General features: G+C 41.3%; 1 protein-coding gene across 1 annotated transcript; it reads right to left on the bottom strand.

The window, feature by feature from the left end:
- Positions 1 to 2,523: 2,523 nt before the first annotated feature.
- CA3 (carbonic anhydrase 3) lies at positions 2,524 to 13,011 on the bottom strand. The gene is given in 7 exon segments (NM_001145172.1): positions 2,524 to 3,501; positions 5,369 to 5,524; positions 6,489 to 6,551; positions 7,584 to 7,676; positions 9,657 to 9,775; positions 11,938 to 12,135; positions 12,944 to 13,011. Coding segments are annotated over 7 exon segments (783 nt in total). The 5' UTR covers positions 12,978 to 13,011; the 3' UTR covers positions 2,524 to 3,381.
- Between the last annotated feature and the right edge of the window lie 879 nt (positions 13,012 to 13,890).

Here is a 13,890-nt window from a genome sequence, read left to right as displayed (position 1 = left end):
CCCCTTATTGCTCTGCAACAGCCTGCCTTTTCATTTCAAAGTCATTTTTGTAATTATTTTGCTGCCATCTAGTGACCCAAGTGAAAATTAAATACATACAGGATTTTTGCCTTTTCATTTTCATTTTAAATTTGTTAAGTGCTAGCTTAGGGATAGTTTTTAAAAATCATTAAATTTTCCTATATTAAATCTGAAAAATTTTTATAATTTTCATTTTTAAGGATTATTTGAGAGAGAATGCGTGCGTGAGCGGGGAGGTGGGAGAGCGGGGTTGGGAAGAGGGCGAGAGAATCCCAAGCGGACTCTGTGCTCAGCGAGAGCCCAGCAAGAGACTCAACACCAGATTTGATCCCATGATCCTGAGATCACGACTTGAGCCGTAACCAAGTGTCCCATGCTTAATCAACTGAACCACACAGGCACCTGTTTTCTTTCTTTTTTTTTTTTTACCTCTTCTCACTTGTTCTTCTCAACTAAAATAATATTTTTGCTCATGTCCAGAATTCCTCTTTAGTATCAAATATGAAGACATTCAAAAAGAAAATAAAATCTAATTTATTTATGTGGTCTCTGATGTGGTTTGGGATTCTATTTGCTTTATAACAATTTTATTTGTGCTAATTTTTTACATGTATCCAAGAGAGTTTATAGCTGATCAATTTCATCCATGTTTATTTAATTACCCAAATGAGTAAAATTAGACATTGAAATCTGAAGTTTTACATATCCTATGTAGAATGCTTCCCAATGGGAATCCAATGGGAATCCAATTCAAATATTGGATTCATCTACATAAATATTCACTGATTGCACATAAAAAGTTTTGGATCAGTGGTCAAAAATATTTACCTTCTCATAAGTATATTGTCCGCCCATTAAAGGAGTAAGATTATATTTGCATACCCTATATTCAGTAAATTCTTATTGATTATGTGCCATTCATAGACCCTTAAGGATACGGTTATCTGAATATTCTGACACACTTAATTCAAATTAGTTTCTGTTCTATGTTGACGTTTAAAAATATCTACAGTGACTACATCCTAAAGAACAAAAGTTGGCAGATGCTGAAACATGTTCAGCACACCTCCTAGCCACGTCCCCTCTACAGGTTGTGTATGCCACAATTTTGGGGGATCTTATGTGTGATCGTGAAGATGATCCCTCCATTGCAAAGGACATAAGTGTGGTTTCAATATCCCAATGAACATGTATAATAACTCAGCATTTTGAGTGCAGGGAGAAATTTGAAGTTTTAAGTTGGGTGATAATTGTGAGCATTGGCACTGACTCAGACTGGAAGGAAAAATATGTTCCAACAGGAAAGCTGTCACCTGAAGCTAAAGAGAACATTTTCCCAAGGAGGTCTAAAGTAAAGAAGATGAGCAAAAACAAGCATTAGTCTTCATCGTGTAGAGTAACTGGTTATTCAAGAAGATGAGTATTTGCCCTGGGGTTATCTATGTTCATCACATCATTTATTCACCAAATATTTTTGAATGCTTCTAAAGTGCCAGGCACACTACTAGGCAATAAGGGGAATAACAATTTATAAGACTCACATCTGCACACTCATGGAACTCATGGTCGAGGGAGATAGCCTCTCTTGATTGGACGTTTTCCCTTAAAACAGTTCTAGCCTTGTTTAGCTATGTACTTGAACAAGGACCACTGTAGCTGGTTTTAAGTTCTACGTTCCTCTCCCACACTGAGTGTATCTTGGGTGCGTTTTTACAGTGCTTTCAGCATTACTAAGTATCCTGAGAGAATCAGCTGGTATATTACCACTAATTGATGAAAGCTCCACACCTCCTAATTTCAAGGGATTTAATTAGCACATCCAGTTCGCACTGACCAACCTGGTTTTACTTCACCCAAGTGGTAATCTATTAAATAACTTTAGTCTCTAGGGCTTTGTCACATGAATTGACTTCCAGCATCACAGGACTCTCCTGACCCAATACCATTTTCATTCGTTAGGGTGATGAAATTATTGCTGTCATTTTCTAACATAAGTTAACATACTAGCCAGTGATGTGATAAAAGACATATTAAAGGCATTAACTGCAAAGTTAGACTTTATGTCTAAACATATTAAATGTTTTGAAGGTCTCAATGTATGGACTTTTATAGTATCAGACTAGTGCCATCCCAATGCACATTTTAAAAAATAGAAGCATAAAAGCTACAGTCTGACTTGATTCCATGCCCCTAAGTAGCAACCATGGTACTGGGATGGACCCCAGAATCCTAAATCAGCCTTAAGGCTTCTGGAAAGCAGTCCATACTCTCGAATATACGGCCACACATCCCTCTTCTCAAGTCTGCTATTTTCCCCAAGGACCTTCACTGATTCTTAGCCACCCTGTGAGGAATGTAACATCCAATTAAAAGCGGAACCTGTGTGTTATCATCACTCTTCAGTTATAAACATAGACTTATAAACTCTGCCATTTTTAGTTTTATTCCATTACTGCCATTTAGGACCTTTTTCTTCACTAAAAAAACACAAGAAAATTTTTTTCATTCATGTCTTTATTAGTTTTGATGATCAGTACAACTGCTTTTACTTCAAGTGCAGCCATTCACGCCTTCGTGTTCTAGGAATTATTATTCCACCCTCAAATTAGAAAGATATCAGAGGCAATTTTTATCTTAATACGCATGCAAAAGAGAAAAGTAGTAAAATTAAAAATAAATGGCCCTCCTTCAGGTAAAGAAAAATGTTACGATAAAGTCAACCATCTTTATGAAGAAGAAATTCAAATATTGGATCAAATTTTTTAAACAATTGGATGAATGTGTTTTCCTTTTGTTGACAAACAAAACCAGGTAATCTTTACAGTAGCTAAAATTGTAATAAGTAATGGATCCCTTGGTTTTATTTAAGGATTAAAATGCATCTTTTCATTGCTCCGTGTATATAGACATTTAAGTGCCTTATATTTAATTCAGATTCCTTCCTTCGCTCTGCAATCTTTATACACATCTGCTTCTATATATAGAATTACTCATTATATCTTTAAGATGGACAACTCAAAATATAGAAAGAATAAAACTGAAGTTCTGTGAAATTTAAGATGACAGAAAAAAATGGTGCCCAATACCCATTTTTCTAAAACTTTCCTCTTTCACCTGTTTCTTCTTTGAAACCTTACTAACAATGCTACTTTTATAGGAAAGACGATTATTACAAAGGCCAAATGCTTTCGTATTATCTTGTCAAACGTAACTTTGGTTTCTCAATGATTGCACTCTTGCATACATTGTTCAGTGTGGAAAACTGAAGCATACTTGGAGTAAGGAGCACCAAAAGGAGACAAGGAACCAAGCTCTCCAATGGCAAGTTTCCTTTCCTGAAGAGGGCAAGCTCCTGCAGCCTCATTTGAAGGAGGCTTTCACCACCCTGCCCTTGATAGGCTGGGGAGGGCGCCAGTTCCCCACCAGGGGCACTGGGGGTTCATTCTCAGCACTGGAGAAGAGGCTCCGCAGCTTTGCCATCTGCAAGGGACAAGGGAAAGCTGTCAGCATGACGTTCAGAGCAAGTGGACATAGGCTACATGTGACAGAAACTTCTGACTTTTACTTTTTAAAAAAATTTTTTTAAAGATTTTATTTGTTTATTTGACAGAGAGAAAGAGAAAGAGAGCACAAGCAGAGGTCGTGGCAGGCAGATGGAGAGGGAGAAGCAGGCTCTCCCAGAGCTGAGAGCCTGAAGTGGGCTCCATCCCAGGACCCCAGGATCATGACCTGAGCCAAAAGCATACGCTTAACCAATGGAGCCACCAGGTGCCCCAAATTTCCGCTTTTAAAACAAGACCAGCAAACCACAAAACCCGTTGGTCCAGAATTATCTGGTTAGCAGTTCCTGCATAATATAAACCTTTTCTTTATTTGTAAAATACATTTTTCTTCATTTTATATAGGATCCTCATGCCCTCTGGTCAAAGTGTTTGCTCCTGAGTTCTGAAGCAATTATTTTAATTTGGTGGGTCCGTATGAAGCATATACTTTATGTAGGAGGGCAATATCAGTGCAAATAATAAGCTTAATTGGCCTTCATTGTAGAAGTTTATGGAGTCTCTTTTTAACAAGAGAAAGAAATTAGTCATGCTGTACTTAAAATTTTAAGAACATTTTTGAAGATTTTTTTTTCTTAAGGGAGAAGAATTTAGGAAGTTATCATCAGTACTGTATCTCTACATGAAAATGTTTTTAGCTTTCTTCTTAAGAAAACTTCGTTCCTCTTTCAAAATACGTATATGAGTGAACCTATTAAATCTGATATTTTGGATATATGTTGCTAATTGATTTTAAGTTAAAAAAGAAAGAAGGAAGGAAGGAAGGAGAAAGAAGAAAGAAAGAAAGAAAGAAAGAAAGAAAGAAAGAAAGAAAGAAAGAAAGAAAGAAAGAAAGAAAGAAGAAAGAAAGAAAGAAAGAAAGAAAGAAAGAAAAGAAAGGAAAAAAGAAAGAAAGAAAGAAAGAAAAAGAGAAAGAGAAAACACTTCTAACTTCATGAAAAAAATCTGATCTTTTGATAAAAATGATCATATGTACTTGAGCCTGTGACTGGCAGCAATAGGAATACTCCTGTCTTAAGTAAGGGAGACATACTGGTAAACTGACTTTAAAAATAGATATACATGATCTATGGTGTGGATTTCCGAGTTGTCCACTTGCTTTAATCAGTTCTTCTCCATATCCCTGCTCACATATTTTTTCCCAGTTTTTCCTTGAAAGTCTCTTTGACAAGTGTTGCAAGGACATTCTTTAGATGAACACTAAGAAGAAAGGCCTGAGCAACGAGGTTAAGAGGTATTGGAAACAGACAGACACTGGAATCTCAGCTCCTCAGCTCAGCTGTGTGATCATGAGCAAACTTAACCTATCTGAACTTAACCTATCTAAACCATGACTTAGGTATCTGTAAAAACTGGAAAGAAAAAAAAAAAAAAACTAGAAAAAAATCGTATACAGCTCACAGGGTTGTTAAATCCCTTCCATTAGTATCCTCGTCCCCAGGGCCTGTATTTATAATCTCCTACCAGTGCTTAGCATTTGGAGGGAGTTCCAAATTAACAAAGGCTAATTCATTTTAATGATCTAAACCCTTCTGTGTTTCTAGAGCATAAACTCAGTCACTGTTGAGGATGACAACCACCTTCAATGATCTGTGTTTATCCTGGTACTTTTGGAAGCCAGGTTTTAGAAAGTTGAGCAAACTGACCCTAATCAACTGGAGCAAACTCTGCAATGTCTAGTCATGGAGCTGTTCCGAAAGCATCTTCCATCTAGCATCTCTACCATACAGCCCCTCAGCGATGCAAGTTCGCCTGTACTCCAGGCTTTTGCCTGGGGCTGTGCTTACCTGGTCGGAGCTCACGGTCATGGGCTCCTTCAGCAGGATCCACACGATGCACTCCTCGCAGGGCGGTGTGGTGAAGGAGCCGTGGTAGGTCCAGTAGTCCCGGCAGGCAGGGAACAGGCAGGATGGGTCAAATTTTGTGAAGGGCGCCTCCTTGCCCTGGTAGAGAGCAGGGCACGGTGAACAGGTGCACCCATACTGCCCACCCCCAAGGGGCTCACCACTTTGTGAGGATGGATTTCAAGTGCAATAGACAAAAATGGAAATTTTTTTTTTTAATTTAAGTAGCCCCCACACTCAGCATGGAGCCCAAGTCGGGTCTTGCACTCAGGACCCTGAGATCAAGACCTGAGCTGAGGTCAAGAGTGGGACCTTAACTGACGGGTCACCCAGGCACCCCAAGAAAAACAGAACTCAAGCAAAGTTCATGCCTTTCAGAACTAAAAGTCAAAGGGGGGAAGCCAGTTTATCTTATGACTTTGGCACAATCATTGTAACATTGTATTCCCTATTAACTGTCAGTAGAACTGTAATTGCTCACTTCTCAAGAAAAAGAGAACTCACATCTCACTGGAACAGAAATATTTCATATAAGTTAATGCTTAGGTTCTCAATGATAAAAAAAAAAAACCAGGCTTGCTTGAATATTATATTCGGAATACTTTTTCTGGTGGTAAAAATAGCATTTGATTAGAACAGTTCCAAAGGCATTTAAAAGGAGTGTGTTAATTAGAAGAGTCTACTGTTAAGATTTAAAATATAAAGATGTCACCCAGGAGAGAGAGGGCAAGAGCAGGACCCAAATATTTAGTACTTCTGCACATGTGTGCATGCGTGTGTGGTGTGTGTTGGGGAGCAGAGGATGACCATTCAACTTCTCTTACAACCACATCATGAAGAAGGTCATTATCTGACAGAGAATTTAATAAGCTGACATATGTGAAATTGCACTAAAAAATCATAAACCACACAAATAGAACAGTATTTGTTTGTATACATTTGCTTAGCATATTCATCAAACTTTGTAACCCTTTAGGTGGAACAAATACACTTGAAAAAGTAAAAATAAAAAAACGGACATACCCTGCTTTATGTTCTAGGAGGGAACATGATTTATTTTTACCTTTGTCTTAACTTTGTCCAATGCATCAAGGAACAGCTGGAACTCGCCCTTCTCACGTCCTATCTGTAAGTAAATCAAAAGCCAATAATTATATTTTTCCCTTCTCCGTAATTGATGATTGTCTTGGAAACTGACTTTGATCCATCCATCTGCAACTAGTGTTTATAAATCTGCAAGAATATCTTGTACAAAGCAAAAACAGAAGTTTATTTCTCCCCTAAGATCTTAGGGTATATATTTTCTGAACTAAATTTAGACTCCAGGCCTCTGAAGCACAAAACCACAAAATTACATGTTGATTTATTTCTATGTCCTTGACCTTCCCTGCAGTCATTCTACTTTTTTTTTTTTATATAGAATTAAAGCTAGGATGGATTCAATGTATGTAAAACTAAATTTATTTTCTTCCAGTACAGACCCTCTCCATTTCCTGTTCCATTGCATTCAATCACTGAAAATGACCCAATGAGTTCAGGACATAAAACAAATTAGGTCATTCAAAAAGAAAGAAGCTAGATTTTCACCTCTGGCTTAAAATCTAGATTATGTTACCGCTAAATTCATGTGTTAATGACACTAAGTCCACTTTAAACTAAAGTTGGCCCAACAACACACACATTCCATGTGCTATCTTAGCCTGGGATCATGTGAGTGGTAGCCACCCTAAGCTGAGGGGATGTCCAGCCAGGAACTTGGCATCACAGTGGTTCCCAACATGGGCTTTTCTGGTTTCCAGTGCAATCGAAATAGAGTAGCGGGAAGGGATAATGAAACAATGCTGCTTTTGCCCTCCCCAGCCCTAAAATAAGCTCCTTCCAAGGCTCTGTCTCCGTTGCCCCTACACACACTCACACACTCATTCTTGAGAGAATTTAGAAGAGTTAGGGGCACTGACATACGGCAAAAGGTACACTTAGAAGGAAGGGCTAAATATTTTGAGCTGACTTTACCAGACATATCTTGATTAGTTGAATGAGTAATGACATTCATTCCTCTCTCCCCTTTCAATAAAAGGAAGGAATGAAACTCATGCTATCCTAACCACGGATAAGGAACAAAGTTTTGACAGAGAAACGTGGTCAATTTTTACCTTACCTTCAGAAAAATACCAACCACAGCTATCCCGTCAGGTTGCTTGAGAGCTTCTCCATAAGTGTTATACTTTGGATTCCAGTGAACCAAATGAAGCTGAAACCACAGAATACAGGTTATGAGGTAAATTTCTCGAGTAAGAAAATGAGTATAAAATCATTCACAATAAACCTGATAATTTTACAAATCTAAAGTTGCCGAGCGCTCTCCTGGGAAGTTGATAGAATTCTAAATATTAACAGGCACTATTTTGGTGACATTTTTAATGGTTCAACTGAAAAGTGTATGAGACTATTACAAGTAGATCTAGAACTTTGTAATAAGCGGTGAGGCAACACCGAACTTTTGTTAAACTAATTCAAAATGTAGTTTCGTACAACATTACTCCTTTTTCTAACAAATCAAACCGTGAAACGCAGAGTGATAAGCAAGAAGCAGATAACATCTTAAAGTTACAATTTAATTGGGAAATGGGGAGAACAAACAATAGTAAAATTCTTGGGCATTTTCATATTTTCCTCCTTTTAGCAGCCAGTGGTTACTGGTGGTAACCTAACCTTAATGTAGAACACAGATACCAGCTTTTGTTTTTTTTTTTTTTTTTTTTAGGTACCAGCTTAATTAGTCAAACTTCTCACATCGAGTTACACAGAATGGTAAGAGAATACAATAGTTCATAGCAGTCAAGAATATTGTATTCAAGACCAAAAGTGTTGAGATAATCCCATGTGAAAGGCCAAAGCACAAGCCATGCCCACAGTTGTAAGGAATACACCAAACGTTCCCCAATTTCAGGGGGAAGTGATCCAGAGGGCGCTGTCAATCGTTTATTTATTCTGTCACTGGCTTTCTAGATGAGCTGTAGAAAAATGGAATGATCCTAGTGAAATACTTCGGGTCTCCTGGAGTTTCATTTAAGCTACCTCAGCATGCTGCCTGAGGGAGTGAACACAAGTGTCTCCGAGGTCCCTGTCCCAGCCCCTATGTTGGCCGGAGCCTAGGACCAGAAAAGAGTGTGGCAGTAAAAAACTGGAATGATCCTCACCTCTTGGGCATTTGTCACCCTTCACAGGCTTAGCTTTAGAAAAACAATATGCACTAGGCTTGTCTTCTGTCCCTGTAATTTGCTGCCTTCATCTCAGCTACAAATCATGCTTTTCTTTACTGGGTAACGGAGACAGTAGTATTTGCTCATATTAAATTGTAAGTGTATCTATATTTACCTATTCACTTGTGTGTGTGTGTAAATATATACATATACACAATCATACACACTTATGTATGCACACCCTTCATTAGGAGACTAGAACAAGAGCATTAGCCAGAGCTTCTAAATGCTATTTTTAGAGCACTACGTTCTTATAAAAGAAGCAGCCAAAGGCACTGGACAAGATGATAAATTCTGGGGACCCTTGGGTGGATCGGTCAGTTAGGCAGCCGGCTCTTGGTTTAGGCTCAGGTCATGCTCTCAGGGTCTTGGGACGGGGCCTCATGTAGGGCTCTCTGCTCAACGGGGAGTCTGCTTCAGATTCTCTCCCTCTGCCCCTCCCCGCTCTCTCGTGATCTTGCTCTCTCTAAAATAAATAAACCGTAGAAAAATAAAAAGGTGATAGATTCTGAAGCCCACCTACATAAGGTAGAGCACCAGGTTTAGCACCCAGCTCTGTGACTTTGTCATGTAACTTTTCTGTGACTCAGTTTCCTCATCTGTAACCCATCTCATTGAGTTGCTGAGAGGATCAAATGAGTTAATATTTGGAAGCACTTAATAAGTACTAGCTATCCTTATCTTTTCTGTTCTGTTCAGGACCTTGGTCTTTTTTTTTTTTTTTAATTATGAAACTACCATCCAATTTCTTTTTTTTTTTTCTTAATATAACCTTGACAAATTTCATGCATGATACTCACTCACCTCCACTCTTTCAATCGTCTAGCCTAGAATATGCTTAAACTACTACAGCACTTTTCACAACCTCAGGCTTGAAGGAAGGGCAGTGGATGTGACTTTTTTGTTATTTTTCACTTTTCAGTTTTCACTCTGGGAGGCCCAGAGTGGGTCACGGCCATTCCTCCTACCTCTGCTGCATACTTGACTCCATCCACGGTGTGCTCAGAGCCGTGATCATCGGAGGCGCCCCAGTGAAGATGAAACTGGCGAAGCCGGTAGGGTCCAGTGAGAGGACCACCCCTCAGCACTGTGAGTCAGAGAAGCTAGGTCAACGGTGAATTCATGCTTCTTTTAGAGTCCTACTTTAAACAAGTGCTCTTATAGCCAAAGTTTGAAGGGCAAAAGTGGTCAATCTGCTGGGTAGATGATACTGTTCTCAAGCACACTGGTCTCTTTCTCACGAAGTCTTGGGCTATATCAAAATAAATGATTTCTCTTTTCTGTCTTGTTTCGTTTGCTTGTTTTATTATGTTTAAAATGTCAATATAACATCTATGATGATAAAATTAAAACAAAAGATGGGCAATAAGGATGTGGACAGTCAACAAATGAGTCGGTTGTGTGGTGCGGTGAGAAGAACATGACAGTTGAGAGCCAGACAGATGGAGGTTCAAATCCTAGCTAATTGTGTGATCTCAGGCAAGTTGCTAAACTTCTCTGAACCTGTTTTTGCTTCTCTATGAAGGTGATAATAATATCAACCTTTCAGAGCTGCCGTGAGGATTAAATGAGATTAAGGACTTTAAAGTGTTCATCATGTTGCCCAATACACGAATCCCTGAGCAAATGTGAATTCCTTCCCCATGTCTTGCCTCCAACTCCACTCATCTTTAAGACTACAAGCAAAAGCTGTCGTCCACCTCGAACTTAGACTGTGTCTATTCAAATGAGGTAAAATGACAAATTCAGAAATTTCTCAGAGAATCGATCAATGTGGATAACTAAACTAGATAATTCTTGGCAGCATTAATTTCTTTAGTTTGTTGTCCAAATACTTCAACCCATCACATTATTTTGATCTCACTTCATTCACCTGGAGAATGATTTAGAGGTCCAAATATTTTCTGCAAGACATTGGAAATTATGCAAAAATCCTAAAATCAAGATTTAGGAACATAAACTAGATCAAAATATAATTCAGAGAGTAACTATTCCAGAAAGGATTGACCAACTATTGGCTGAAAGGGCACTGAAAGCCACATACCATAAATCTAAAACAATAGAGCTAGACTTGTATGAGCTTGGTCATGTAGAAATAAGTGGTTTGATTCACGGCATTTTTCCAGTCCAAGCACTAGAACAGTTATTTTCTGGACATATGAGTCCAACTTAGGATAATTCATATGGAATTGTCCATATTTTGCAAGCAAAAACAGTATTTTCATGTGGTTCAACATAATAGGTACTATTTATTTTGTTGCTTATCCTTCAGAATGGAACTTGATTTAAAAGGACAAAAGGGAAAAAAGTAACAGTAACATGAAAATTTATTGTTTAAGAAAATATAAATTTCTATGATACTCATTACTGGGAGCCTCCTAATAAGTAGAGATTATGACACTCTTGCCCCTTACTATAACATCCTTGGGAATATTCATTTATATATATATATCAATAAGGATAATTTTAACTTTTTTACAAATGTGGTTGTAAGAAAATGTATTCTTGTACATCAAGCACCAAAATATTAAAGATAGATTCTTTCTTACCTCATTTACAGTGAAATGAAGGATTTCTAAGTAGCCTGCTTTTATTTCACTGGTTTGCTTAATAATGTAGTAAAATAAAGAGTCTTTTAAAATGTGATTTTTCATTTTCGTGCAACACAAATCACTACTCACGAAATTGTCAGATACTTCAAAACCACTTGCCAAAAGGATTAATCAAATGAACCCCACTGAAGCATTGAAGGCAATCTTCCTGACTCATGCAATGACCTCATTCTCTCCCTTGGATTGGCCCCTACCCACACACCAGGGAGAGAAAGTGCCTACTTTGGGTTTTTTCCATGTTCCTTGCTTTGTAGAAAGGACTCTCTACCACATGTGGGAATGGGAACCTTGCTCTCTAGACTGTGGTCAGAAACCTCAGGTGTAGGCCATCCAAAATGACATTCTTTTGGACTCATCGCCTTCTTATCAAGCCACATTTCAAGAACTCATTGCCAACTTTTAGCTTGGTCATGGGCCCATTTTGCAGCAGCGAAGTTGACCAGGTTAGAGAGAGAGGCATTCCTATTCAACGCATGAACATAATTCTTCATGACTAGAGCCAAACAGAATGTCATCTCCATTTTCAGAGATGAAGGGACCCCTCTTCCCACTAATTCTGTTACTGTATCCTAAGTCTAATTTTGCCAATATGGACATTGGAAATGTCCGTGGGCCTTTACCTAAGCGTCATACTTACTTGACCGATCATAAGTATCATCAAACACAACCCTGCAGGTCTTCCCATTGTTCAAGATGGTCTTGCAAGAGCCAGGATCATAAGAGGCTGACCACGGCAGCAGAGAAGGGTCATGCCTGATGTCTTTAGTATGCAGTTCGATGGGCGACTGGTTGTCTCCCTTGGCAATGGGGTAAAGTTCATGCCAGTGGTCAGGACCTAGGAAATCAAGTTGAGGGGATTTATGTATTTGGCGGCACATTCCAAGTCGTCTTTCTAACTGACCAAATCAGCAAAATACATGGAGGCTAGTCTGTACTTATGAAAAGGTCTTGGATTTCAGCTTGGGCATGCCAATGCTCAGCATTTAAGACCTTTTCATAGTTTCCTTAATACTATACTTAGAAATATAAACCATCTCCCTGCTTGCTCAAGAGTAGAACCTCAAAGGCTTATTTTTGAAATGCGCTGCATCACCTGTTTTACCAATGCCATCTTCTGCCATAAAGCTGGAATAAAAAATACCCTCAAAGCTGTGGTATTCAAAGCTCACCCCTATTTCTTTTACCACCGGGTGAGCAGAAGCCAGCAGGCAGAGCAAGGATTCTGAAGCCACCACCAGGCTCAGAGAGGTTAAGTGCTTGCCTAGTAGCTCAGGAGGAGTAAGGAACAATCAGAACTGGACCTGGTGGTGGGGGTGGGGGGGGGTAGGGGGGTGGGGGGGGTTCCTGACTTCTCAGTCAGAGGTAGTGTGACCCTGGGCACGGTACCCAGCCTCTCTCCGCACTTCTGTTGCTTCCAGTGGAAGTAACAAGGGCTCCAGGGAGAGCTAAATGAGATAAAGGTAAAAGGGTCAGCCGCTTAAGGCACTTGCTAGGTGCTCAGGCAACGTTGGTTTCCTTGGACTCTTCCCAAAGTTCCCCACGCACTCCCTGGGGTCGCGCACTTTCCGTGCAATGCCAGGGGATCCTCCGGCAGCATCCGGGACCAGGGCTGGGGCTGGGGGGCGGGGGGCGCCCCTACTCACCGTTGTGGCTGGCGTAGCCCCACTCCTTGGCCATGGTCGTGTCCGCGGGCCCTGGGCTCCCTCCTCTCCCGGGCTTCGCGCAGAGTCCCCGCAGAGCGCGCGCCTTTTATATAGGGCCCCCGCACCCGGCCCGGCCTTATTAGGTCAGCGGGGGTGGGGCAGGGGGGCTAAAGTGGATTGGGGTGGTATTTGGGAGGCGGGGTGGGGGAAGCCAATGAATTCCGAGAGCTGGACAGCTGTCTGGCAGGGAGGAGGGGGGCGGAAGGAGGGCCCCCCAGCCCAGCCCACCGCACCCCACCCCTCCCCGGGAACCTGGGCTCGCTGCTCTCCTAGTCTCCCGCCCGCCCCCCCCCCCAAGCCGCGCTGCTGTCCTAAGGGGGGCGCCGCCGACGTGCACAAGTGCGGGCGACTCTGGCCCCATCCTCCCTCCCTCCCTCCCTCCCTCCCTCCTTCCCTCTTCCAGGCCTTTCGGGGCTGTTCCTGCAGGAGACCCGGGCGGCAGCTCAGCTCTGCAGCCGGGCGGCGTTGCAGCCTCGCCTCGAGGTTTGCTTCCAGCGCAGGCTGCTTGCTTGTCTGCCCGCGGTCCCGGGCGCTCCGGGGACTGGATTCCGCGCCAGCGATCCGGTTACGGTAGCTGGAAAGAGCACGTCTGTTTGCCTGACCCGTGTCTGACTCCCTTGCAGGCAGCTTGTAAAATCTTAGGAGCAAGAGGATGGGGAGCAAGAGGCCGGGAGGGACAATAACCTTAGAGAGATGGACAGTGACGCCCTGTCCTTGGTACCGCGCCAGCAGCAGGTCCCGACCCAGCGGGTCCCTTGGGTCTGCGGGCCGCGGGGCCCCGGGAGCGGGGTGCACCCCAGGGTACCCTGGAGCAGCAGCCCGGGTCTGATCTGGCCCTCGCGGTGGGGGCTGCACCTCTGCTCACCAAAAGTCAGGACATTCTAGAG

The sequence above is a fragment of the Canis lupus genome, chromosome 29 (genome assembly GCF_011100685.1).
Source record: "Canis lupus familiaris isolate Mischka breed German Shepherd chromosome 29, alternate assembly UU_Cfam_GSD_1.0, whole genome shotgun sequence".
NCBI lineage: Eukaryota > Metazoa > Chordata > Mammalia > Carnivora > Canidae > Canis > Canis lupus.
The sequence above is the reverse complement of the archived record's forward strand: the minus strand, read 5'-3'. Positions and strand labels throughout refer to the sequence as shown.